The sequence below is a fragment of the Vulpes vulpes genome, chromosome 12 (genome assembly GCF_048418805.1).
Source record: "Vulpes vulpes isolate BD-2025 chromosome 12, VulVul3, whole genome shotgun sequence".
NCBI lineage: Eukaryota > Metazoa > Chordata > Mammalia > Carnivora > Canidae > Vulpes > Vulpes vulpes.
In genome coordinates, this window is record NC_132791.1 from 7,700,567 (window position 1) to 7,727,675 (window position 27,109).

The following is a 27,109-nucleotide window of genomic DNA, read 5'->3' on the forward strand; positions in this document are numbered from 1 at the left end:
TACTTTTGATAATTATGGGCAACCTGTCTTCTAAGACTTCCCTCAGTTTGAGTTCATCTGGTATTTCCTTGTGATTGCATTTAGTGTATATAGCTTTGATAGGAACATAATAGAAGTAATGTTCTTTTTTTCTCATTGCATCCTATCAGGTGGCACATAGTATCAATTTGTTCCATTACTGATGTGCTCTTGGATTCCACGATTAGAGTCATGTTTGGCTTCTTCACTGTAAAGTTATAACTTACAAAGGGGGAAAGAGGAATATTTGGGGAGAAGGTTCTTTAAAGCAGTATAAATATGTTACTCCTTGTCAACTGTCAATTTGTATCAGTATGGACTTAAGGTTTCTTATTTTGTTTGATGGATTATTACTTGTTAACAATCACTATTTTGATTCTCAAACTGTCCTGTATTTGGCCATTGGGAGCCCCTTCAGGCTGTCTTCTATGTCCTTCTGGCATGTTTTCATAATTCTTCGAATACATCTTTGCATTCTGATAAAAAAGAAAAAACCTACAGAAACAAAAAAGTTTACATACTCCAGCTCTAGAACTAATTATTTTTTAGGGTACTCTAGTTCCTTTTAGTGGAGCATGCTATTTAGAAACTTGTCTGCTAAATGATATCTTGCCATTTGCAACAACTTGGATGGATCTAGAGGATATTATGCTAAGTGAAATAAGTCAGAGAAAGACAAATATATTATTTACTTACATGGGGACTGTTAAAAAATAAAACATGAAAAACAAAAAACAAACTCTTAAATACAGAGAGCAAACTGCTGGTTACCCCAGCGGGAGGTAGATAAGGGAGTTGGTAAAATAGGTGAAGGGGGTTAAGAAGTACAAACTCCCAGTTATAAAATAAATAAGTCATGTAGATGAAAAGTACAGCATAGGGAATATAGTCAATAATACTGTACTAGTGCTGTATGGTGACTACACTTGTGGTAAGCCATCTGAAATTAATACAGTATTTTGTATGTCGGCTAGACTTGAACAACAACAAAAATAACAAAAATAAAAAGAGTAGACCTTTTCAGGAGTCTGACAGAAGCAGGGTTCAGAATTGTTTCTGAGACATTTTCAGATTTCGTCAAGCAGATTGTGTTCAAGTGCACTGTTCACACTCTTCTGTGTGACTCCAGAGAAATCATGTAGCCTGAGAGTGTTTTCTCATCTAAATAATGGGAATAATAATAGTATATACCTTGGGGCACTTGGGTGGCTTAGTTGGTTAAGTGCCTGACTTGGGTTCATGTCATCATGTTGGGGTCCTGGGATCAAGCCCCATGTTGGGCTCCCTGCTCAAGAGGAAGTCTGCTTCTCCCTCTACCCCTGATCCTGCACACACACACACACACTCTCTCTCTCTCTCTCTCAAATAAATTAAATCTTTAAAAAAAGTTCATATCTTACAGGTTGTGAGAACTGAAGAGATTATTTGTATAGATAGTACTTGGAATGGTGCCTGCACATAGTGCTCTGTAAATGTTTAAATATCTTTTTGCTAAAGAAAAGAAAAGAAGCTTGTCTGCCTACCCCTGCTTGGGCTCTTACAGCCCATGCTGGGCTTCCCTGCTATTAATTTACCTCTTTACCCCCATTCAGGCCCTCATGGACCTGCTCTTCATTCTGCTTGGACTGTCTTCACTATATTAGTCCACACCATGTGTACCCTTTCCGGACTCTCTGTGGGCTCTGACACTCCTACTCAGGCTGTTCTCCTCTGGTTGTCTTTCTTATCCACCTCATATTCCTCAGGTTCTGATGTCTAGCAGTGAGCCACCCCCACACATAGATACCTTTTATACCTTGTTTGGGCTCAGATTCCTCTTGCCAGGCAGCCCTACCACATAGATGTTCTCCTAATATTGCTCAGGCTCTGACGCTTATGGCAGGATGTCTTTCTATAGGGATACATTCCTAACCCCCTCTGAACCACCATAGCTCCTCTCTTTCATATTTGCATCTATCATATGCCACCCAAAGGTTTTAGAACTCAGTTGTTCAGGGAGGTAAAAAAGAAGAGGGATTTGAGTGGTTTTTAAGTCATCTTTAATGTTACTTTTACATTTTTTTTCTTACTGTCATTTAAAAATTAAGAAATAAAGTGACTCCTGGGTGACTCAGTCTGTTGAGCATCTGGCTCTTGATTTTGGTTTTGGTCATGATACCAGGGTCATGGGATCAAGCCCCATGTTGGCTTTGTGCTCATTGTGGAGTCTTGCTGGGATTCTTTCTCTCCCTCTGCCTCTGGCCCCTGCCCCTTATTCCTGGGTGCACTTCCTCTCCCTTTCAAATAGTTAAATCTTTTTTAAAAAATTAGGAAATAAAAATCATGTCTAAATATTCCCTTTTTTGGCCATGCGTTTTTTTCATTTTTTCAAATAAATTTAAACACCTTTCTTAAATATTATGTTATTGTTATAAGAAAGCAAGTATTCTGAATCTTAACTGATTACAGATTTAGGATGTACATCTAGAGAAAGTAGGTATGAATATTTTTATTTAACTATATTACTTCATAGTACTTTGCATCAATTGATTTTTAGGAATCATAGAATGCTTTGGTTTAACCAGAAGTTCTCATTTTGGATTGTTTTATAGAGAGCCCAAGCTGCACTGCAGGCTGTCAGTGCTGTCCAGTCGGGAAGTCTGGCCCTTCCTGGAGCTCCTACCAATGAAGGCACAATCCTACCTGGGCAGAGCCCTGTGCTCCGAATAATTATTGAAAACCTCTTTTACCCTGTTACTCTGGAAGTTCTTCATCAGGTAAAGTGGAACAACACTCTTAAGAAAAGAGGCAAATGTGACCTCCATAACTTTTAATGTTTTATTATCTTTAGGGTTTTTTTGGTTGTTGGTTTTGCTTAGTATATTTATTTAAATAATAATTTTTAGGGAATCCCTGGGTGGCTCAGCGGTTTCGTGCCTGCCTTTGGCCCAGGGCGCGACCCTGGAGTCCCGGGATCGAGTCCCACATCGGGCTCCCGGCATGGAGCCTGCTTCTCCATCTGCCTGTGTCTCTGCCCCCCGCCCTCTCTCTCTATCATAAATAAATAAAAATAAATCTTAAAAAAAAAAAAAAAGAAAAGGTGCTCAGTTTAAAAAAATAATAATAATAATAATTTTTAAAAAAGCCCTCAACATCCTGTTCTATGTAAAAAATAGTATCAATTAGAGATAATTTTTTGATAGCTTCCTTTTTCTAACTTGATTTAAAGGTGTATATAAGAAATTACTTTTTTGAATACCTAAAAATGAAAATGAACAAAGCATAGAATCCTATAAAAAGCTCTGATAATAGTTATTCCTGGAAAGCAAAATCAATATAGAAAACAATTAATTTCTCTTGACTCCTTCTTACATTTGAGTATTCATTTAAAAAACTTTCAAAGAAAGGTATACGATAACTCTGGATATGTAAAATGGAAATATCATATTAAATACTGACTGATGGGCAATATAGTTTTCATAGACTATCTGGTAAAATGTCCAAACTGTTGTGATACAAGGCACTCCACCAGATCATGGCCTACTATGGCCTACATCAAATTTAAGAACTGGAAACTCTTAGTTACATAATTTTGTAGTGAATAAAATAGATTCCAGTAGTTGATTAACTGAATATTATAGAGAGTAATTGAAGAGCCTTTTAGAACTCATGCCTCCTAATATGAAGTGCAGTGTTTTGTTTTGTATGCTCATTATATTTTAAACTAGTATTCCATCTATACATATCTTCAAAATATACAGTTAACTTGGTAATCTGAATGCATGAACATTTGCATCTAGCCCAGAAACTTGTTAGTTTTTGTCCTCTTTTGCTACTTACTGATTCCATTTCATTATACTTGTCAACCCATATATTAAAATGTTAAAACACTAGAATATATGGTTATTTTCATATTTATATCTCAATATATATTGCATAGCATGATACCAAGTCAGTCCAGAGTCATTTTTTTTTTATTTTTTAAGATTTTAATATATTTCTTCATGAGAGACACACAGAGGCAGAGACATAGGCAGAGGGAAAAGCAGGCTCCCTATGGGGAGCCCGATGTGGGGCTCAGTCTCCCCAGGATCAGTCCCTGAGCGAAAGTCAGACGCTTAACCCCTGAACCACCACCCAGGCATCCCCAGTTCTGAGTCATTTAACTGTCTTCCAAACCTATGGATTTGTACTACTAAGAGTCATAGGGGTGTATATGTACACATGTATTTAAGAATTGAAGTACATTTCATCCTAGTCTCATATTTTATAAATAAGGAAACGGGGGTTCTTAAAATTTAAGTTACTTTCCCACAGTCATTTTCCTAATTGTCAATAAAGCTCAGATACATTTCCCAAAATACTTCCTGTACCATGCATGTAAATATCAAAATATACCATTTATTAGGTCTTCTGTATTCCCTTTAATAGCATCTTGCAAACCATTTTCTGAATATATGGTTTTGTGAAGTGTGTCTTAGGGAGGGCTGTAACAGTGTTATTTATCCATAGCTACCCTCATTCCTTTAAAGGGTTCAGCAATTGCTTAAGAGATTGGCTTCTTTGTTCTGGTGGATTTTCTTCTGTTTATTTCTGAGTGTCATTAATACTTTGTGATCCATCAGCAGTGTTTGTTTGCTTTTATAGCCTTAACATTGAAGCTACTGCTACTTTAATGCTGTTTTACAAAGGGTGTTCTTACACCTATGTCTCAACATGGACATCAAACAGCCTTGAGCTTAGCTACCCATCATGTGGTCCTATCCCATCATTCCAGTTACTGTTTCCCCTAGAGCAGTAACAAACCTTGTTCCTCTACCAAAAGATGATGGGGGTCCTTCAGGGTGAAGAGGAGTGATTCTGAGAGTCCTTAGTAGTAACCATTGGGGTAGGATTCTCAGCCTTTGAGCGATTGTACTCTCTCGTTAAATTCTCCTTCCTATTGCTGGTGGAATAAAATCAAAGTCCTTACCTTCAGGTTCCAACATGCAGACCTCTCTCCATCACTTTAACCTCATTTCCTAATACTCTTCTGCTTATTTAGCCCCTGGCTTTTCTGGCCCTTTGACCATCCCCACCCCCACATTAATTCCTGTCTTAGGCTATTTCTATCTTCTATTTCTTAGGCCTTGAACACTCTTCACTGAGACAGTCACTTAGTTGAATCTGCACATTCAATTTTCAGGTCAAATTTACTTCCTCAGTCTTCCTCTAATTACGTTAACTAAGCCCTCTCCTCTGGCACTCTATATCATTAGCCAGCTGAAGTATAGTATAGCATAATTAAGGATACAAGATCTGGAGCTGGTTTGAATCCTGGCTCTATCACTTAACTATCTCTATAATCTTGGGCAAGTAACCTGCCCTCTCTGTATATTTTTCTTATTTATATAATGGGGCTGAAGATGGTGTCTGTTTTATACCTTTATTGTGAAGATTACATGAATATCCCTCTTAATATGAAGTGCAGTGGGGGCATTTAAAGCCCCCAGAAGAGTGTACATATTAAGGTATATATTTGAAAGGTACATATTAAGTGCTCAAGAAATGTTAGCTGTAATTATCAGATACTAGCAAATTGCATTGTAAGAAGCTGATCTTTGCTCTTATTGTCTTGTAGGTAAGATATATTTTCATAAGTAATAGCATAAAATGTGACGAATATTGTGATGGAGAAATACATGGAAGTGTGCGTTTTGCTTCTCCTGTTATTAATTAGCAGATTATTTTATACTATTTGCTGAATAGTTGGCATTAGCTAAACTGTTCTGTAACATCTATTAAAGCTAGTGTTTTTCCTTTAGCTCATCTCATGGTAAGGGGATCGAGTGACTGAGATGGGAGCAGTGATATTTCAGATGAAGAAAGTTCAGGGAGCTTTTCAATATGATGACATTTGAGCAGAGACTTGAAGTATATGAGGGTATAAGTTATGTGTACATATGGTAAAATAATGATCTAGTCAGAACAGCAAGTACAAAGTCCCTAAAGTGGAAATATGCTTAATGTGTTGAAATATCGGAAATGAGGCTATGTTATTGCAGTGTAAAAAGTCAGAAAGCCATAATAATGATAGAGTCAGAAAAGGAGTTAGGATTTAGCTGATGGGAAGCCATTAGAGGATTTTGAGTGGAGGAGGAAAATGATAGATTTATGTTTCAGTGGAATCACTCTTGTTGCTATGTTGAGAATAAACTGTAGGCAAAAGTGGAGGATGTTGGCATAGTCCAGATGAGAGATGGTGGTGACCCACGTGAAGACATGGTCACAGTAGTGATGATTATGGATGTATTTGGAATGATTTGCTGATAGGTTGAGTAGATACGGATTATGAAGAAAAAGAAGAGTGATCAAGAATGGCTTCCAGGATTTGGGTGTGAGCCTCTGGTAAAATACAGTGATCTTGTACTAAGTAAAGACTGAATGAAGGGAAAAAATGGGACAGGGGTTAGAGGTAGTGTTTTGTTCATGTTAAGTTTCCTATTAGGCGTCTAAGTGGTAGATGTTGAATAGATAGTTGGGAAATAAGTCTAGACTGGGCATTAAGAATTCGGGGCTGGAGATTTGGTTATTATCAGCGTATGAGTGGGTGGTAATTTAAGCCATTGGATTGGATGACATCACCTAGAGAGTATTTTTAGATAAAGAAGGCATTGATTAGCTAATCTATCATGTAAATTCAACCCTGCATACTAAAAAATTTCTTCATGCACTGAAATAGTTCAAAACAATGTTCTTGGGATGCCTAGGTGGCTCAGTGGTTGAGCATCTGCCTTCCGCTCAGGGTGTGATCTTGGGGCCCTGGGATTGAATACCTGCAAGGAGCCTGCTTTTCCTTCTGCCTGTGTCTCTGCTTCTCTCTGTGTGTCTCTTGTGAATAAATAAAATCTTTAAAACAAAGCCAAAAAAACCAATGTTCTCATGTAATCCATTACTTCTACTGTTATTTATGGGCCTCTTTCATGAATGTCCAATAGATGAATGTCTTTGGAGAAAAGGACTGATCTTTTTGAATTGCAGAGCAAAGAAAAAGAGCTTGCAAAAAGCAATTATTATGGTATTAAAAGAGTCAGTGCTAGTAATATAAAATTCTGGTTCTTAAGTCATTGTTTTGTTGCGCACAAAAAAATGTTGCAAAGAAATACTGGCCAGTACATTTTTTACAGGTGACTACAAATGAACTTTTTAGTTTCTGGTAAGTGCTACATTTACAAAAATCTATGAAGATTAATTTTACCTGACTTTGATCTTTAGTATTCTCTTCATCCCATTTTCAAGTCTGAAAAAATTAAAATGCACAGGAGACATCAAGAATTGAGTCTATGTGTTTATGTTCATGACAGCAAAATAAATATATATTAAGGAAATAGAGTCAAAGAGTTAAATTATTGTAATCGGTATTAATAAATCCATATATATTAAGTTTTCCTGAATGTTAATCTTATGAGACCAAATTTGTTTACAATTTATTATTTTGGTAATTATGAAAAGATCTTAAAAATCACATTTGAGGCATTAGCTTGGATTCCCTTATGTTGGTCCACACTTAATTTATTCAAAAGTATCAGGTTGATCTTTATAGTTCCTCTCAGTAAATACAGTCCAGAAGACTCTAGATAAGTATCCATGCTTAGCCAGTTCAGTCCATTTATATCTGTTACCATATTCAGTTAAAAAATCACAGAGCCCAACCACAGCAGTCAGTGAGGATGTATAGCCTGGTGGTGTTCAAGTTAAATGAGAGAAAGAATGTAAACATTAACAACATCTGAAAGTTAAGTGAAAATTAACTAGGTTCTATGCATAATTTAGTGTAAAATTAATTCCAAATTTGAGAATAAATTTTATGTTCTATTTCATTAATGAGCTATTTTACATAAAAAGTTTATTATTTTTGAAAAACTGCATGTTGCCATAATTCTTCAATCAAATCTTCGTATAATTCTTTATCAATTAATAATAAGCATTTACTGTGTACCTACTTCTTTGCCAAGAATTGTACTCAGTGATGTAGTAATGATTAAGGTAAGGTAGTCCTCTTCGAGGAGCTTTCAGTCTAATTAAAGGAGATAGATATGTAAATAAATGTATAGTACAATGTAAGTAAAACAAATATTTATAAATGAAACTAAGAAGGGGGTAATACTCAGAAAAGAGAATTAATTCTGTTGATATTTGGGAGAGGCAGAGAATTTTCTGGTGGCTTACTTCCTGAGCTGAGTTTTAGAAAAGATAAAATACACTAGGTATTAGACAGAGTTCTAAGAAAAGGCTTAGAAGTCTGACACCACTTGGTGTATTTAGAGAACTATGGACAACTGCACATTGTTGGTGTAAATAGTCTGTTATAAAAAGTATCAGGAAATGTGGTCAGAGAGATACACCAGGGCAAAATTATATGTGATATAATGTTGTACTTTAGAATACTGTGTGTGGGTGCAGTAAAAAATCTATTACTTCTCCTTTAGCCAACACTCAGTTGATGCACTTAAAATATTTAGATCGGGGTAGTGTGTGTGTGACCACAGTATCACCAAAGGTAGAAATGAAGAAAATATAAGATCTTTGCTCAAGAATGCTTATATCTTAAAGAAAGATACAACATAAAGTCTATATTCTTTGACAGCTGAGAATATGGCAAATTTGGTATCCTTTTTTGAAGATTTTATCTATTTATTTGAGAGAGGAAGAGAGAGATAGCATGAGTTCGGATGGGGTGGAGAGTGGAGAGAAGCAGACTCCACTAAGCAGGGAGCCCAACACAAGGTTCGATCCCAGAACATTGAGATCATGACATGAGCCAAAAGCAGATGCTTAACTGACTGAGCCACTCAGGCACTCCACTTTGGTATTCTTTTATAAATTCTAAGAATATTATCTAGGACACACAAGTGTACTGAGGAAATGCTGTGACGGAACCAAAAGTTTCATTAAAAGTACAAAAACAAATTCCTTATGTTTTTCAAAATAGTTAAATGAGAGATTAAGATCCCAAAGTTTTAAGTATGACCATAATTTAATTAGCTACATTTTAAAGGAATTTCAATAAAGAACGCTTAGACTACCTAATTTTAAGTAATAATATTTTTTGGTCAGCCCTTCTAAGACAGACTGGTTCCACAAATCTTGTTGAATGGTGTTATCTCCTCCAAGAAGTGTGACTCTGAGCTGAGTATATGTTAAAGAAGAATATTCTGCCAAAAATGAGTATTTGGACTTTAGGATAGTTTATTTTGAGGGGTTTAATATAAATATATAAATTTTACCATTTTAACCACTTTTAACCGTATGGTTTAGTGACATTAAGTACACATTGTTTTGTAGTTATCCCCAAATATATCTCCGAAACTTTTTTTGTCTTCCTAAACTGAAACCCGTTAAACAATAATGCCCCCTTCCCCTTTTGTCTCATCCTGTCTCGTCCCCTGGTAACCACCATTCTACTCACTGTCTCTGTGAATTTGACTACTCTAGGTTACTCTTAAAATTGGAATTGTGCATAATTTTTTTATTTTGTGACTGGCTTATTTCACTTAAATGTGTTCAAGGTTCATCCATGTTGTAGCATGTGTCAGAATGTCCTTCCTTTTAAAGGCTGAATAATATTCCATTGTATATATTTACCACATTTTTGTGGATGGACATTTAAGTTGCTTCCATCTTTTACAAATAAGCCTTTTGTGAATGCGGATGTACAAATAGCTCTTTGAGTCACTGCTTTCAGTTCTTTTGGGTTTATACTCAGAAATGGAATTGTTGGATCATATGGTAATTTTATTTTTAATTTCTTTGAAGAACCACCATAGTGTTTTCCATAGCAGCTATACCATTTTGCATTCCCACCAACTGTGCACAAAGGTTCTATTTTCTCCACATCCTCCCCAACACTTGATATTTCTCATCCCTTTTCCTTTTATTTTTATTCATAATACTTTTTTATGATGAGACATCATGTTTTTTACTACTGATGTTTTTTTGTGTTTTTCATAATAGCTGTCCTAATGAGTATGAAGTAGTATCTCATTGAGTTTTTGATTAGTGATGTTCAATATCTTTTCAAGTGTTTATTGGCTATTTTATTGTTTTCTTTGGAGGAATATTTATTTTTTTTACTGATTATTAAATTGGATTTTTGTTGTTCAATTATAAGAATTCTTTATACATTCTGGATTTTAATCCTTTATGGAGTATATGATTTGCAGATATAACTTCCCATTTTGTGGGTTGCTGTTTTGCTCTGTTGATAGTGTCTTTTGAGCACAAAAGTTTTACATTTTGATGTAGTAGAATTTACCATTTTGTTTTCTTTTTGTTGCCTATGCTTTAGGGTAATTACTATTTAAAAAAATTTTTTAAAGATTGATCTATATATATCATATATGAGAGAGAATCCCAAGCAGACTACCCACTGAGTGCAGAGCCCTGTGAGGAACTCAATCTCGCCGCCTTGAGATCATGACCTAACACCAAAGTCACCAAAGTCAAGAGTTTGGATGCTTAACTGACTCAGCCATCCAGGCACCCCTAGGTTATTTATTATTGATTATTCTTTGTGATAATGAAAAGGGAGGACCATTTGGCTATTAAGGACAGTCATACATAGTATGTGATAATAGCAAGTTCTTACCAGTGTACAGAATACTTATTTTTTTATTTTAGAAGCAGAAAGATAGGTTTCTGGCTATTAAGATCCAAATTTAAGACGGATGTCAGAGGAAAACAAAACGCACTATAGTAACCTTGGCCAGGAACCTTTGTGGTGGTGGAATAGAGCAAGTTTTTTAAGATCATTGGTAACCAGGGATCTATCAATATTTTCCTCACACTGTTTATTCACTCTTCTCCGAAGACTTCAGAAAGGCCTTCAACCATTCTTGACCTTCCCAGCTTACGTGCCAATCCACTCTCATCCCTTTTCCTTTTATTTTTATTCCTAACACTTTTTTGTGATGAAACATCCTGTTATTTATGGTCTATCCTTCCTCAGGGCAGAGACTCTTGTTATTCACTGCTGATTTCCCAGAGCTTAGGACAGCCCTTTGTGAATATTGAATGAATTAATAGAACAGCCTCTAGAAGAAAATTTTGTAGTTTCTCTGCCTATAAAAATCTCAAGAAATAGATGCTGATTCTCAAAGTGAAATAGTTGATTCACAGGACTATCCCACTTCCATTCAAATGCTTTATAACACCATTATCTCATAACACTAAATTTTTTTTAATTTTTAATTTTTTTTTAAATTTATTTATGATAGTCACACAGAGAGAGAGAGAGAGAGGCAGAGACACAGGCAGAGGGAGAAGCAGGCTCCATGCACCGGGAGCCCGACGTGGGATTCGATCCCGGGTCTCCAGGATCGCGCCCTGGGCCAAAGGCAGGCGCCAAACCGCTGCGCCACCCAGGGATCCCTCATAACACTAATTAATTCCTATTGTAGTGTCATGTTTTTACTATTGTGCCATTTATGACATAATATAAAATGGGTTAAATATTTGAGTGCCTGTTGCATAAATAGTTGTCAGGCACTATTTTAAGCCCTGTATGAGTGTTGAAGCATTAACATGTTGGGCTTGATTTAAGTCATTTTGTACCAATAGTTTTAATAGAGGAAATGGTTTTCATTTAAAAATGGAATTTACTTCAATTAAAACATGGTATTTAGAAACGTATATTAGCCTAATATTTCCCTTAGATTTAACCTGATGTGAACTTTTTCCAGATATTTTCTAAATTTGGCACAGTCTTGAAGATTATCACCTTTACAAAGAATAATCAGTTTCAAGCCTTGCTTCAGTATGCTGACCCAGTGAATGCACATTATGCCAAAATGGTAATTATGATCTTTTTCATTTTTCGTTTGTTAATCAGTCACTTCAGTGATAATCAAAGAACGCCATCGTGTCTTCTCCCTTGTTGCAGTTCACCATGTGTTTTTAATTGTAAAATATACATAATATAAAATTTACTGTTTTTAAATGCACTGTTCCTTATGCTTTTTAAAATAATAAGCTAAAAATTACTTTCTTCGTATGAAATGGTTTCAAATCATTTATTACTTCTTGGATCTTTGGGCCTCATTTCTGTGATACTTAGAGAGGAGCACAGTATTCCTGATACAATCTGACTAATAAAGTAGAATTATCTTTGTCCTGTGTCTTCATTTTCTTCTATTAAATCAGCCAAAGATTGGTTGATTTTTTTTTGTTGTTGTTGAGCTCTGAATTGGTGAAGATACTATATTTTAGGAAGTTTGTTGCTTTTGGTTTATATTTTCTTTTTTTTTTTAAGTTCATGAGTGCTTGACTTTTGACAAGATATGAAATTTCATATTCATTTGGTTTCATCTACTGAAGTCTATTCCTAACCCTAATTCTTTTATCAGTATCTGAATTATTTCTAATTTCTTTTCAAAGATAAGGTTTAAAAGGGACTAAGGTTTTTAGTAGTTTTGTGTGTACTGTCTGCCTCTTGATTAGGAATATAGACTTCATATTTGCTATACCCTTTGCCTGTATATATTATTTTGTACCTTTCTGATGTACTCATGAGTAGCTGTTATTATAAGGAAGTGGTTTTTGTATATTTGCATTTTTTAATGTATTTTGGTTTCTGGTATCTATTTTTATAAATTTGAGCATTTGCAGAAGTCAAGTGGCTACAAATAACCCTGTGATAAATTTTCATTTATTGTGAAAGGAGGAATTGCTGATCTTTGGTCTTATATCGGAACCAACTGCAAATTTTCTCTCATTATTATTCAAACTATTATAAAATAAATTTACAAGAGAATAAAACAAGAGATCATAATATTTTGTATGTTGTAGTTCTGACAAGTTCCATTTAGAAAGGCTTTATTTCATCTTTACCTATACAAAGTATACTAAAAAATTAAGATGAAATACAAAATCAAATCATTTTTAAACATTTGTTGTGGACAAAATAATCATAGTGATAGCTAGGACAGTGCTCAGTAATGTATAATATTTTCCCAATCTTTTATATTTCTCTTCTTTCATTTGATCTTACCACAGACAAAATAGAGATTATTATGACATTGTGGAAAACCTGAGATTTTTTTCTCTTACATTCACATAGTAACAGAGGTAAAAGTAAACACAGCTTTTAGTCTATTGCTTTCTGCTTTATACCTGATTGCAATTCTGTGTCAAAATAGAGGCTACTTGATGTATCAGTGTTGTTTTCTTGCAAAATATCAGTCCCTTTCTTACATGCTTTAGGCTCTGGATGGCCAGAATATCTATAATGCATGCTGCACTCTGCGTATTGACTTCTCCAAGCTCACCAGCCTTAATGTGAAATATAATAATGACAAAAGCAGAGACTTCACTCGTTTAGACCTTCCTACTGGTGATGGCCAGCCATCCCTTGAACCCCCTATGGCTGCTGCTTTTGGTGAGTAGTTCCATTTTGGGTCACAAAGCAAGTTTTCTGAAGTTATTTATTAATCTATGTATATCAGCCTTTTTCTTCTTGGATTCTTAAAGGATTTCTAAAGAAAACAAAAAAAGTCTTGGAACAAAATGTGTCCATTAATTAAATCTTAATATTAGTAGATTCTTCTGTTGGCAAAACAAATGAATATCTGAAAATGAGTTAAAAATTTATTTTCTGACATTAATCTTACTCATTGTTTTATAAGCCACACAACCATTTGCTTCAAATTAATAATCTTACATATTAACATTGCTTTAAATGTGTTGACTTATAGCCACGGAATATTGGTATAATCTCTCTTAAGAAAAATACTTTTCTCTTTTGAAGTATTGGTATTTTAAAATAAGGCCCTGAATTAGTGGTATGTTTTTCCTCTGGTCAAAGAAGAGGATTTATTTTATTTTGTTTGGTTTTTTTAAATATCAGAACTTTTGTCTTTATCTTAAATTTATGTAAAGTTACAGTTCATTAATAAAAATATAGCCTTCTGAATTGTCTCTATTGCTTTAAAGAGCTTTTTTTCTTTTATTTAAAATTAGTTATTAATAGATTTATACTTTTAAAACAAAAAAGCAAGAAGCAGCAGTGGATACCTCAGTTGGGTATATCACTAGGTTAATATATGCTACTTACTGGTTTTGCAGCCCTCAAAAGCGTGGTTTATTATTTAGGTAAAGTATTAAATATTATTACCCTTTGTGATTGGTTTTCCTTTTCCAAATGACACCATAAGACCTTAAGTAGTATTTAGTCCATCTTTATTTTATAGGTGAAAAAAAAATGAATCTTTAGCCCAAATGTCCCAACATTTTCTGGAAAATAGTTTGTAGCTTTATTTTAAAGTAAAAGCTTTTGTTATTTGTAACTGGAAAAGCCAAGTGAGTTGTTCAGTTCGTGTTCCTAAATTGTTAAAGTTTCTGTCTTGGGCTAACTAAATTTTTTGTGTCATATAGTATTTGTTACCAGCCTCTACTTAACATGTCCAATTTGGCAGAGCCCAAAGTTCTTTGTAATCACAATTTCAGTAATACATCATAGGAATTGAGGTTATCATTCAAGTTTACCAAAACTTGGCAATCAACTGCAGAACTATATTTAGTCCAATAATTTTATACGGTTGATGTAATTAATGTCAGACATTGTGGGAGGGAGGACATTTAAAAATTACAATCAAGAGGGGACGCCTGGATGGCTCAGCGATTGAGTATCTGCCTTCAGCTCAGGGCATGATCCTGGTCCCGGGATCAAGTTCTGAGTCAGGCTCCCTGTGAGGAGCCTGCTTCTCTTTTTTCATATGTCTCTGCCTCTTTCTGTGTGTCTCTCATGATAAATAAATAAAATCTTAAAAAAAAAATAGTCAAAAGTTTTGGTTTCTGAATATAAAATACCAGGATATTTACATCCTTTTTCATTGTTTTAGTAAATCTCCTTGCAAAGTAATGTCTGTATCTTAAGATAACTGATTCATCAACAGTAATAACATTTTCTTGTGTATTGTGTAAAAGTTTATTGTGCCTCTTGCTAATATTTGACACAGTTCACTATTCCTTTCTCTTGGCTTCTGTGTACCATTCTCCTGACCTTTTCCTTTTTCCTACCTCACTATCAGTTCTTTTTTTTTTTTTTTTTTTTTAAGATTCTTTATAGTTCCTAGGGTTAAGTTGTAAGTACTCTACCCATTTTTAGTAATACACATTATACCATCAGAATGGCTTCTAAAATATGCAAGTATGTTTTTTAACACTCACGTAGTTATCACTCAGGTTAAGAAATAATTTATACATCCTGAAGAAGCATTCTTTGTAGCCCTCTCATTGATTATGTTCCTTCCCTCTCTGCCCCAAGATGATCGGTCTGAAATTTGATGGTAATCATTCCTTTGCTTTTCTGCTTTTTCCTTGTGATTTTCTTAACACGCATTATGCAGCACTAAGTGATAATTTAAACATTTTTCCCTCCTTTATTTAGAATTTTATGTAAATGGCATCATGCTCTTCATCTTCTTTTGTGACTTGTGATTCATCCATATTTATATATGTATATATGTGGCTATTGCTTATTCATTCTCAGTACTGTCAAATATATAGATATCCATTGTATGAATATACCACAGTTTATTCATTCTGTTGATAGACATTTGGGTTGTTTTAGCTTGAGGCTATTATGGACAGTGCTGCTATGAGATTTTCCTGATCACCCATGAAGTTGAACATATTTTTATTTATTGGCCATTCTCCCTTATGAAATTTTTAATTTTTTTTGCCAACTTTTGTGTTTAGTTTCTTCTTTAATTTTTATATAATAAAAATATATAATTTTTAAATCTATGTCCTACCTACTAATCCTTTGTTGGTTATATGTATTGCAAATTGTTCCAATTTTGGGCTTATTGGTATATTCTTGTTGTGGTATTTTTATCTAGTCAAATTTATTTGCCATTTCCTTTATATTTTTTGTCTTGTTTAATCTTTTGTTTTCCTGACATCATAAAGACATATACTTATATTCTAAAGTTTATAGTATTTTAGTAATTCTGTTTTGAAGTAATTTAAGTTGTAAAAATAGTACAAAGAATTCCCTTATACCCAGAATTATTCAGATTCCTTAGTTCACATCATACCACATTTACTTCATCATCTCTCTGATTACATTGAGGGGATGAATAGTTGATTTTTCTTTTTCCCCTGAATATTGGAGAGTAAGTTGCAGGCATGATGCCCCTTTATGAAAACTCAGTGTGTATTTTCTAAGAACAAGGACATTCTTACCTTGAAACAGTTCAGTTAATCAAAACCATGAAATTAGCATTCATACAATTCTATTATCTGATCCATAAACCTTTTAAAACTTTCACCTACTGCAAAAGTAGTGTTCTTTATAAGAGAATTTTTTTCTGGTAAAGATCCAAACTAGTATCAGGCTAATTTATTTGCCATGTCATTTCCTTTAATTTGGAATATTTCCTCATTCTTTGTTTTTCATGATCCTTGAATTTGTGAAGATTTCAGTTTGGGTGTTTCATAGAATGTCTCAATAAGAGTGTCTGGTGTTTTGGCTGAAACAGTGTTGCCTCTTTTTCCACTGGTTACATCAAGGGAACATGCTAGTTTTCTAGTTCTTGGTGATAAATAACTTTGATCACTTCTTAAGTTGGTTTCTGCCAAGTTTCTTCCCATTAAAATTACTCTTTTTCTCTGTAATTAATTTGTAGGGTCATACATTGAGACTATATAAATAGCCTGTTCTTTATCACTTTTCACTCTTTAATTTTATCATCCATTGCCAAAATTTGTTACTGTGATGGCTACCTTATTGGGGATTTGTTAATTCTGTCTTTCCTTCCATGTGCATTAGCTGGGATTTTATTTTGAAGAACTTTTTCTTACCCAACCCTTCCTTCCTTCCAAATAAATTTGATACATAACAATGTATGAATTTAAGGTGTATAACATGTCACTTAGATACATTTATATATTATGATTGGTGATGTAGGCATGTATATCACATTATATAATTATAGTATAATAGTGTTGTCTAGGGATGCCTGGGTGGCTCAGTGATTGAGCATCTGCCTTTGGCTCAAGGATTGTAACTTCTACATCGGGTTCCTGGTGGGGAGTCTACTTCTCCCTCTGCCTGTGTCTCTGCCCCTGTGTGTGTCTCTCATGAATTAACAAATAATAAAATCTTTAAAATGATAGTAATAATGTCTATATTCATTATACTCTGTATTAGTTTTGTATGGCTTATTTACTAATTTGTTTTTTCATGTCAGTATGGTCTTAGGGATTATTTTATTCTATGCATTGTGTACTGTTATTTTTCATATTATGTTCAACCTCTCCCAGATTTGGGCAGTAGGAGCCCTTTCACGCTGGCTTTTGTGGCCCCTTGACATATCCCCATCACCACTGGAACACTTTGACTTTCTGGCTGAAATATTTCAGATCTTTTTTACTTTCCCTGTCTTAGTGCTGTAATTGGCTTCTTCTCCAGTGAGGCCTGGTTCCTTTTAGTGTGAAATGGTATTTTGAAATAAAAATCCAGGTATTGCATGTGCTCATTGTTAATAGGAGCATCATTACTTCTATGCATTTTGAATGAACATTACTGGAATATGTGTGTATGTATGTACTTCGTAAGTATATTTCTGTTTGTGTGCTTCATAAACATATGCCTCTGTGCGGTTAAAAACCCACAAATTTTAGCTAATACCTCCAATTCCAACCCAGCATGCTTTTCATGCTGTTCTTTCTTCTTCAAGATGAGTTATTTAGTTTCTATTAGTCTCAACATGTTTACTTATTTGCTCAATCCTGTAGTACACAAAAAATGGTCTCAGGCTTAATACCTACTAACTTCAGCTGAATATTTGCTTAAATAGTTTCCTGAGCCTGGTTGCATGGGTCTGTTTACTAGTCTTCCCTTTTGTCATCACCACAGGACTCAATATCTGATAGAATAAATATTTTTACCTTATTCTTTAAGAGTATCTTAGCAATTCTTGATCATCTTACCTATGAAATTTAGGATGAGCTTGTCAAGTCCTCAAAAAAAAAAAAAAGCTGTTGGAGTTTCAATTGGATTAAATTGACTTTTTAAATCTCTTAGATCATTGACATCTTTACAATAGAGTTCTCCAGTCTTTGAGCATTGTGCATCCCTCCATTTTTTTGAATGTTCATTAATATCTTTCCAGAGAGTTTGGCAACTTTTCTCCATAAATATTAACAAGCTTTGTTAGATTTATTCCTCAGAACCATACCTTTTATTTATTTTTTTTAAAGATTTATGTATTTATTTATTCATGATAGAGAGAGGCAGAGACACAGGCGGAGGGAGAAGCAGGCTCCATGCCAGGATCCTGATGCAGGACTCGATCCTGGGACTCCAGGATCGTGCCCTGGGCCAAAGGCAGGCACTAAACCGCTAAGCCACCCAGGGATCCCCAGAACCATACCTTTTTTTTTTTTTAATAAATTAATTTTTATTGTTGTTCAATTTACCAACATACAGAATAACACCCAGTGCTCATCCCGTCAAGTGTCCCCCTCAGTGCCCGTCACCCATTCTCCCCTACCCCCCGCCCTCCTCCCCTTCCACCACCCCTAGTTCGTTTCCCAGAGTTAGGAGTCTTTATGTTCTGTCTCCCTTTCTGATATTTCCCACACATTTCTTCTCCCTTCCTTTATATTCCCTTTCACTATTATTTATATTCCCCAAATGAATGAGGACATACACTGTTTGTCCTTCTCCGATTGACTTACTGCACTCAGCATAATACCCTCCAGTTCCATCCACGTCGAAGCAAATGGTGGGTATTTGTCGTTTCTAATGGCTGAGTAATATTCCATTGTATACATAAACCACATCTTCTTTATCCATTTAATCTTTCGATGGACACCGAGGCTCCTTCCACAGTTTGGCTATTGTGGACATTGCTGCTAGAAACATCGGGGTGCAGGTGTCCCGGCGTTTCATTGCCTCTGAATCTTTGGGGTAAATCCCCAACAGTGCAATTGCTGGGTCATAGGGCAGGTCTATTTTTAACTCTTTGAGGAACCTCCACACAGTTTTCCAGAGTGGCTGCACCAGTTCCCATTCCCACCAACAGTGTAAGAGGGTTCCCTTTTCTCTGCATCCTCTCCAACATTTGTTGTTTCCTGCCTTGTTAATTTTCCCCATTCTCACTGGTGTTTCCCCAGTACCACACTGTCTTGATGACCACAGCTTTGTAGTACAACCTGAAATCTGGCATTGTGATGCCCCCAGCTATGGTATGGTATGGTATCTCATTGTGGTTTTGATTTGTATTTCCCTGATGGCAAATGATGCAGAGCATTTTCTCATGTGCATGTTGGCCATGTCCATGTCTTCCTCTGTGAGATTTCTCTTCATGTCTTTTGCCCATTTCATGATTGGATTGTTTGTTTCTTTGATGTTGAGTTTAATAGTTTCTTTATAGATCTTGGATACTAGCCCTTTATCTGATACATCATTTGCAAATATCTTCTCCCATTCTGTAGGTTGTCTTTTAGTTTTGTTGACTGTATCCTTTGCTGTGCAAAAGCTTCTTATCTTGATGAAGTCCCAATAGTTCATTTTTGCTTTTGTTTCTTTTGCCTTTGTGGATGTATCTTGCAAGAAGTTACTGTGGCCGAGTTCAAAAAGGGTGTTGCCTGTGTTCTCTTCTATGATTTTGATGGACTCTTGTCTCACATTTAGATCTCTCATCCTTTTTGAGTTTATCTTTGTGTATGGTGAAAGAGAGTGGTCCAGTTTCATTCTTCTGCATGTGGATGTCCAATTTTCCCAACACCATTTATTGAAGAGACTGTCTTTCTTCCAATGGATAGTCTTTCCTCCTTTATCGAATATTAGTTGACCATACATTTCAGGGTCCACTTCTGGATTCTCTATTCTGTTCCATTGATCTATGTGTCTGTTTTTGTGCCAGTACCACACTGTCTTGATGACCACAGCTTTGTAGTACAACCTGAAATCTGGCATTGTGATGCCCCCAGCTATGGTTTTCTTTTTTAAAATTCCCCTGGCTATTCGGGGTCTTTTCTGATTCCACACAAATCTTAAAATAATTTGTTCTAACTCTCTGAAGAAAGTCCATGGTATTTTGATAGGGATTGCATTAAACGTGTAAATTGCCCTGGGTAACATTGACATTTTTACAATATTAATTCTGCCAATCCATGAGCATGGAATATTTTTCCATCTCTTTGTGTCTTCCTCAGTTTCTTTCAGAAGTGTTCTATAGTTTTTAGGGTATAGATCTTTTACCTCTTTGGTTAGGTTTATTTCTAGGTATCTTATGCTTTTGGGTGCAATTGTAAATGGGATTGACTCCTTAATTTCTCTTTCTTCAGTCTCATTGTTAGTGTATAGAAATGCCATTGATTTCTGGGCATTGATTTTGTATCCTGCCACGCTACCAAATTGCTGTATGAGTTCTAGCAATCTTGGGGTGGAGGCTTTGGGTTTTCAACCGTACCTTTTAGATTATAATTCTAGACCTACTATTTATAATCTGTGTGATTTTGGACAAATTGCTTAACTGCTCTCCACTTTCTTTTCTTCATATGTGAAATGAGCAGAATAATAGTACTCAACTGGTAGGCTTGTAATAAATATTAAATGTGCTAATGTACATAAAGAGTTTAGAATGCTGCCTGGAATAAATGCAATCTAAGTTTCAGCAATCATTGTTATTTCACTGTTACTAATATAGAAATACAGACTTGTTTCTTGATTTTATATTTAGCAACCCTGATAAAATCATAGTAATTCCTTATTTCTTTTTCTAAGCTCTTATTTTCTTTTTCCCTACTTGAGGAAAATGCACTGAACTTCTAAAATGTATATAGAAATAGGAAAAGAAGCTATTTAGAATGGTTAAATAATTTAAAAGAATTTTTTTAATGCAAGATTTAATGTAAAGCTGCAGAAATCAAGCAGTTTGGTAGTGTAAAAAGGATAGGTAATACAGATTTACATTAATAGAGTAGATTGCAGAGTCTAGAAATAGACCCATACATATCTAATTTGTTGATTTTTCAACAGCGTAGAATTCCATAGGGAAAGAAAATTTCTCAAGTTTTTGGACAGGTAGAAATTCATATTCGAATTCTTTTTTTTTTTTTTTTAATTTTTTATTTATTTATGATAGTCATAGAGAGAGAGAGAGGCAGAGACACAGGCGGAGGGAGAAGCAGGCTCCATGTACCGGGAGCCTGATGTGGGATTCGATCCCGGGTCTCCAGGATCGCGCCCTGGGCCAAAGGCAGGCGCCAAACCGCTGCGCCACCCAGGGATCCCCAGAAATTCATATTCGAAAAAATAAACGCTTTCCCCCATATTTTATACTATACTAATTGCCTTAAAATGGATCCATAGGCCTTTAATGTAACATTTAAACCTATACAACTTCTAGGAGAAAAAGTAGGAGAAAAATCTTTGCAATTTGGGATAGACAAAGGTTTATTAGGACACAAAAAACACAAATCAAAAAAGGAAATAATTTATGTATTGTTTATCAAGCATTAAAAGTTTCAGTACTTGTGATATATTCAAAGTGCTGAATAGGAAAAAATCTGCAGCAAAGAATACCCAGGAAAGTTGTCATTCAGAATAGAAGGAAAGATAAAGAGTTTCTCAGACAAACAAAAACTAAAGGAGTTCATGACCACTAAACCACTCCTGCAAGAAATATTAAAGGGGACTTTTGAGTGGAAATACCAAAAGTGACCATATAAATGTAGGAAACACAAACGCAGTAAAAATAAATATTTCTTTAAAGAAATAGTCAAGGAAATGACATGCAAAAAAGGATGTAATATAAATTAACATATCTAAAACATGGGGAGGAGAGGAGGAATGAATGGGTTCAAACTTGAACTGTCAAATATATACTGCTATGCAAGAGAGGTATATACAAACCTAATGGTAACTGGTAACCATATTATCAAAAACGTAATCCCATATAAAACCTAAAATCCATATAATCAAAAAACTAATAAATATGGAAAGAGTAAAGTGAAATCCAAGTATATCAGTAAAGAAAATCAGCAAAACAGAAAAGAGAAAAACAAAGGATCAGGGAAAATTTTCAGAAATAATCATTAAAAAGGTTATAAATGGCATTAAACACATCTGTCAGTAATTCCTTTGAATGGGGCAGCCTGGGTGGCTCAGTGGTTTCGCGCTGCCTTCAGCCCAGGGCCTGATCCTGGAGACCTGGGATCGAGTCCACGTCGGGCTCCCTGAATGGAGCCTGCTTCTCCCTCTGCCTGAGTCTCTGCCTCTCTGTGTGTCTCTCATGAATAAATAAATAAAATCCTTAAAAAATAATAATAATTACTTTGAATGTAATTGGAGTAAATGCTTCAATCACAACATGGGCCACAGGATATATTTAAAAACAAGACCCATCTTGGGGCACCTGGGTGGCTCAGTGGTTGAGCATCTGCCTTCCGCTCAGGGCATGGTCCCAGAGTCCTGGGATCGAGTCCTGCATTTGGCTCCTGACACGGTGAGCCTGCTTTTCCCTCTGCCTATGTCTCTTCTCTCTCTCTCATGAATAAATAAATAAAATCTTAAAGAAAAAAAAAAAGCAAAAACAAGACCCATCTACATACTGCCCACAGGAGACTCATTTCAGACCTAAAGACACCTGCAGATTGAAAGTAAGGGGATAGAGAAACATCTGTCATGCAAATGGATGTCAAAAGAAAGCCAGAGTAGCAGTATTTATACAAAATAGACTTTGAAAACAGACTGTAACAGGAGACAAACGAGAACACTATATATTTAAAAAGGGGACAGTCCAAGAAGATACAAAAATTATAAATACTTATGCACCCAACATAAAGGCACCCAAATCTATAAAATAGTAACAAACATAAAGGAACTAATTGATAGTTATACAATAGTAGGGGAGTTTAGCACCCCACTTACACCAATGGACAGATAATCTAAACAGAGAACAAGGAAACAGTGGCCTTGTAGGACACATTAAAACAGTTGAATTTAACAGATATATTTCGAATATTCCACCATGAATCAGCAGAATACACATTCTTTTCAAGTGGACATGGAACATTCTCCAGAACAGAACATATATGAGGTCACAAAACCGACAAATTGAAGAAGATCAAAGTCATACCTTGCATCTTTTCTGACTATAATGCTATGAAACAAGTCAACCACAAGAAAAAATCTGGAAAGATCACAAATATATGGAGGTTAAATAACATGTAGTAAGTTATGAATGGGTCAACAAGGAAATAAATTTTTAAAGTACATGGAAAAAACTATAATGAAAACACAACAGCCCAAAACCTATGGGATGCAGCCAAAGTGGTTCTAAGAGTGACGTTTTTAGTAATACAGGCCTACCTGGGAAGCAAGGAAAATTTCACATAAACCTAATCTTACACCTAAAGAAGCTAGAAAAGAACAAAAAAAACAAACAAGCAAACAAAAAAAAAACCTAAAACCAGCAAAGGGAGGAAATCATAAAAGATGAGAGCAGACATATGTGATATTGAAACTAAAAACAAACAGCAGAACAGATCAATGAAACCAGGAGCTGATTCTTTGGAAAAAAAAAAAAAGGATAAAATTGATAACCCTCTAGCCGGACTTGTCAAGAAAAAAAGAGAAAGGACTCAAGTAAGATCACATATGAGAGAGGAGGAATAACCAACACACACACACACACACACACACACAAAACCAATTATAAGAGAATATTATGAAAAACTATATGCCAAAAAACTGGACAACTTAGAAGAAATGGGTAAATTCCTAGAAATATAAACTATCAAACCTTAAACAGAAAGAAATAGAAAGTTTGAACAGACTGAAAACCAGCCAAGGAATTGATTCAGTAATAAAAACTGGCAACAAACAGAAGTCCAAGATTAGATGGCTTCACAGGTAATTTCTACCCAACATTTAAAGAAGAGTTAATACCTATCTTTCTCAAACTATTCCAAAAAATAAAAGAGGAAGGAAAACTTCTGTATTCATTCTGTGAGACCAATATCATCCTAATACCAAAACCAGTTAAAGACACCACTAAAAAAGAGATACATGGGGGCTAATATGCCCCCATGAACACAGATGCAAAAATCCTCAACAAAATACTAGTGGCACCTGGGTGGCACATCTAGTTACCTATCCAACTCTTGACTTCAGCTTAGGTTATGATCTCAGGATTGTGAGATCAAGCTCTGCGTCAGGTTTTGTGCACAGTGAGGATTCTTCTTGGGATTCTCTCTGCCCTTCCTGCTTGTGCACACTCTCTCTCTAAAATAAATAAATCTTTAAAAAAAAAATCCTCAGTAAGGGTGCCTGGATAGCTCAGTCCATTAAGCTTCTGCCTTTGGGCTCAGGTCATGATCCCAGGGTCCTGGGATTGAGCCCAGTGTCAGGCTCTCTACTTAGCAGGGAGCCTGCTTGTCCCTCTCCATCTTCCCCTTTCCCCTGCTCGTGCTCTTCTCTCTCTAAAAAAATAAAATCTTTAAAAATCATTAAATCCTGACAAACCAGTTTCAGCAATCCATTAAAATAATCATTCACCCCAATCAAGTGGGATTTACTCATGGTTTGAAAGGATGGTTCAGTATTCATGAATCAATCAACTTGATACATCAATAAGAGAAAGAATAAGAACCATATTATAATTTCAGTAGATGCAGGAAACGCATTTGACAAAAGCACATCCATTCGTGAGAAAAGTCGTCAACAAACTAGGTTTAAAGGGAATATACCTCACTCAACATAAGACCATGTATGAAAAACTCATAGCCAACATCATCATTAATGGGGGAAACACTGACAACTTTTTCCCCAACGGTCAAGAACAAGGATGTCTACTCTGAACACTTTTATTCAACATGGACTTATTATTCAACAAGTCCTAGCCACAGCAATGAAACAGAGAGAAATAAAAGACCTCCAAATTGGTAAGGAAGAAGTAAAACTTCTGCTATTTGCAGATGGCATAATACTATTTATAGAAAAGCCTAAAGACTCCACCAACAAAATACTAGAACTGATAAATGAATTCAGTAATGTTGTAGGATACAAATTCGATATACAGAAATCTATTGCCTTTCTATACATCAATAATGGAGCAGCAGAAAGAAATTAAGAAAATAATCCCGTTTATAATTGTACTAAAAATAATACAGTACTTAGGAATAAACCTACAATAAACTGAAGAGGTGAAAGACCTATATACTGGAAACTACAAAACACTGATGAAAGAAATTGAAGACAACACAAAGAAATGGAAAGACATTCCATGCTCTGGGATTGGAAGAACAATTATTTTAAAATCTCTGTACTATCCAAAGCAGTTTACATATTTAAGGCAGTTCCTATCAAAATACCAACAGCAGTTTCCACAGAATGAGAACTAACCTAAAATTTGTACAGAACCACAAAAAAACCCTATACACCTAAAGCAGTCTGGGGGGGGGGGGGGCGGGAAGCAAAACTGGACACATCACAATTCCAGACTAAAGGTTATATTACCAAGCTGTAGTAATCAAAACCCTAATATCCTGGCACAAAAGTAGACACATAGATCAATGGAACAGAATAGAAAACCCAGAAGTAAATGCACAATTATATGGTCAATTAATCTTAAAGTAGGAAAGAATATCTTTTTTTTTTTTAATTTTTATTTATTTATGATAGGAACACAGTGAGAGAGAGAGGCAGAGACACAGGCAGAGGGAGAAGCAGGCTCCATGCACGGGGAGCCCGACGTGGGATTCGATCCCGGATCTCCAGGATCGTGCCCTGGGCCAAAGGCAGGCGCCAAACCGCTGTGCCACCCAGGGATCCCTAAAGTAGGAAAGAATATCCTGTGCGAAAAAGCCTCTTCAACTTATGGTGTTGGGAAAACTGGACCTCTTTCTTACACCATAAAAATAAATTCATAATAGGTTAAAGACCAAAATGTGAGACCTAAAACCAGAAAAATCCTAGAAGATAATATGGACAGCAGCTTCTTTGATATTGGCTGTCACAGTTTCTTTCTAGTTATATCTCCTGAGGCAAGGGAAACAAAAGCAAAAAGAAACTACTGAGACTACATCAAAATAAAAAGCTTCCTCACAGCAAAGGAAACAATCAACAAAACTAAAAGGCAACATACAGAATGGGAGAAGATATTGTCAAAGACATATCTGATAAAGACTTACTATCCAAAATATATAAAGAACCTATAAAATTCAATACCCAACTAAAATCTTTAAAAATAAAATGTTTTAGGGGTGCCTAGAAGGTACAGTCCAATAAACCTCTGATTCTTGATTTCAGCTCAGGTCATGATTTTAGGGTCATGTGGTTGAGCCCGGCCTCGGGCTCCCAGCTCAGCAGGATCTGGTTGTCTCTCCCTCTGCTTTGTCCCTCTCTTCCTGTGTATGTGCATGTGTGCCTTTCTCTCTCAAATCTTTAAAACTCAACACCCAAAAAAGAATAATCCAATTAAAAAATGGGTAGAAGACATAAACAGACATTTCTACAAAGAAGACAGATGGCCAACAGACACATGAAAGATGCTCTGCATCAGTCATCGTCAGGGAAATACAAATCAAAACTATAATGAGATACCACTGACACCTATCAGAATGGCTAAAATCAGTAACAAGAAAGAACAGGTGATGTCGGGAATATGGAGAATTGGGGACCCTCATGCACTATTGGTGGGAATGCAGACTGGTGCAGCTACGGTGGAAAAGAGTATGGAGGCCCCTCAAAAATGTAAAGATGGAACTACTGGGACTCCTGGGTGGCTCAGTGGTTGAGCATCTGCCTCCAGCTCAGGGCGTGATCCTGGGGTCCTGGGGTCCGGTCCTGCATCAGGTTCCCTGCAGGGCACCTACTTCTCCCTCTGCCTCTTTCTCTCTCTGTGTTTCTCATGAATGAGTAAATAAAATCTTTAATAATAATAAAGGAATTAAAAATAAAAATGCAACCTACCCTATGATCCAGTAATCACCTTACCTGGGTATTTACCCAAAGAATGCAAGAACACTAATTCAAAGAGACAGACACATGCATCACTAAGTTTACAGCAGCATTATTTACAATTGTCAAGGTATGGAAGCAGCTCTTGTCCATCGA

General features: G+C 35.6%; 1 protein-coding gene across 15 annotated transcripts in view; it reads left to right on the forward strand.

The window, feature by feature from the left end:
• The window catches only part of PTBP3 (polypyrimidine tract binding protein 3), a 123,058-nt gene that overhangs the window by 69,613 nt on the left and 26,336 nt on the right, over positions 1 to 27,109 (forward strand). For all 15 annotated transcript variants that reach the window (XM_072727697.1, XM_072727699.1, XM_072727701.1 and 12 more), the window contains 3 exons: positions 2,610 to 2,774; positions 11,718 to 11,828; positions 13,237 to 13,411. In XM_072727697.1, the coding sequence (XP_072583798.1) occupies positions 2,610 to 2,774; positions 11,718 to 11,828; positions 13,237 to 13,411 (451 nt within the window). The remainder of the gene's footprint in view (positions 1 to 2,609; positions 2,775 to 11,717; positions 11,829 to 13,236; positions 13,412 to 27,109) is intronic.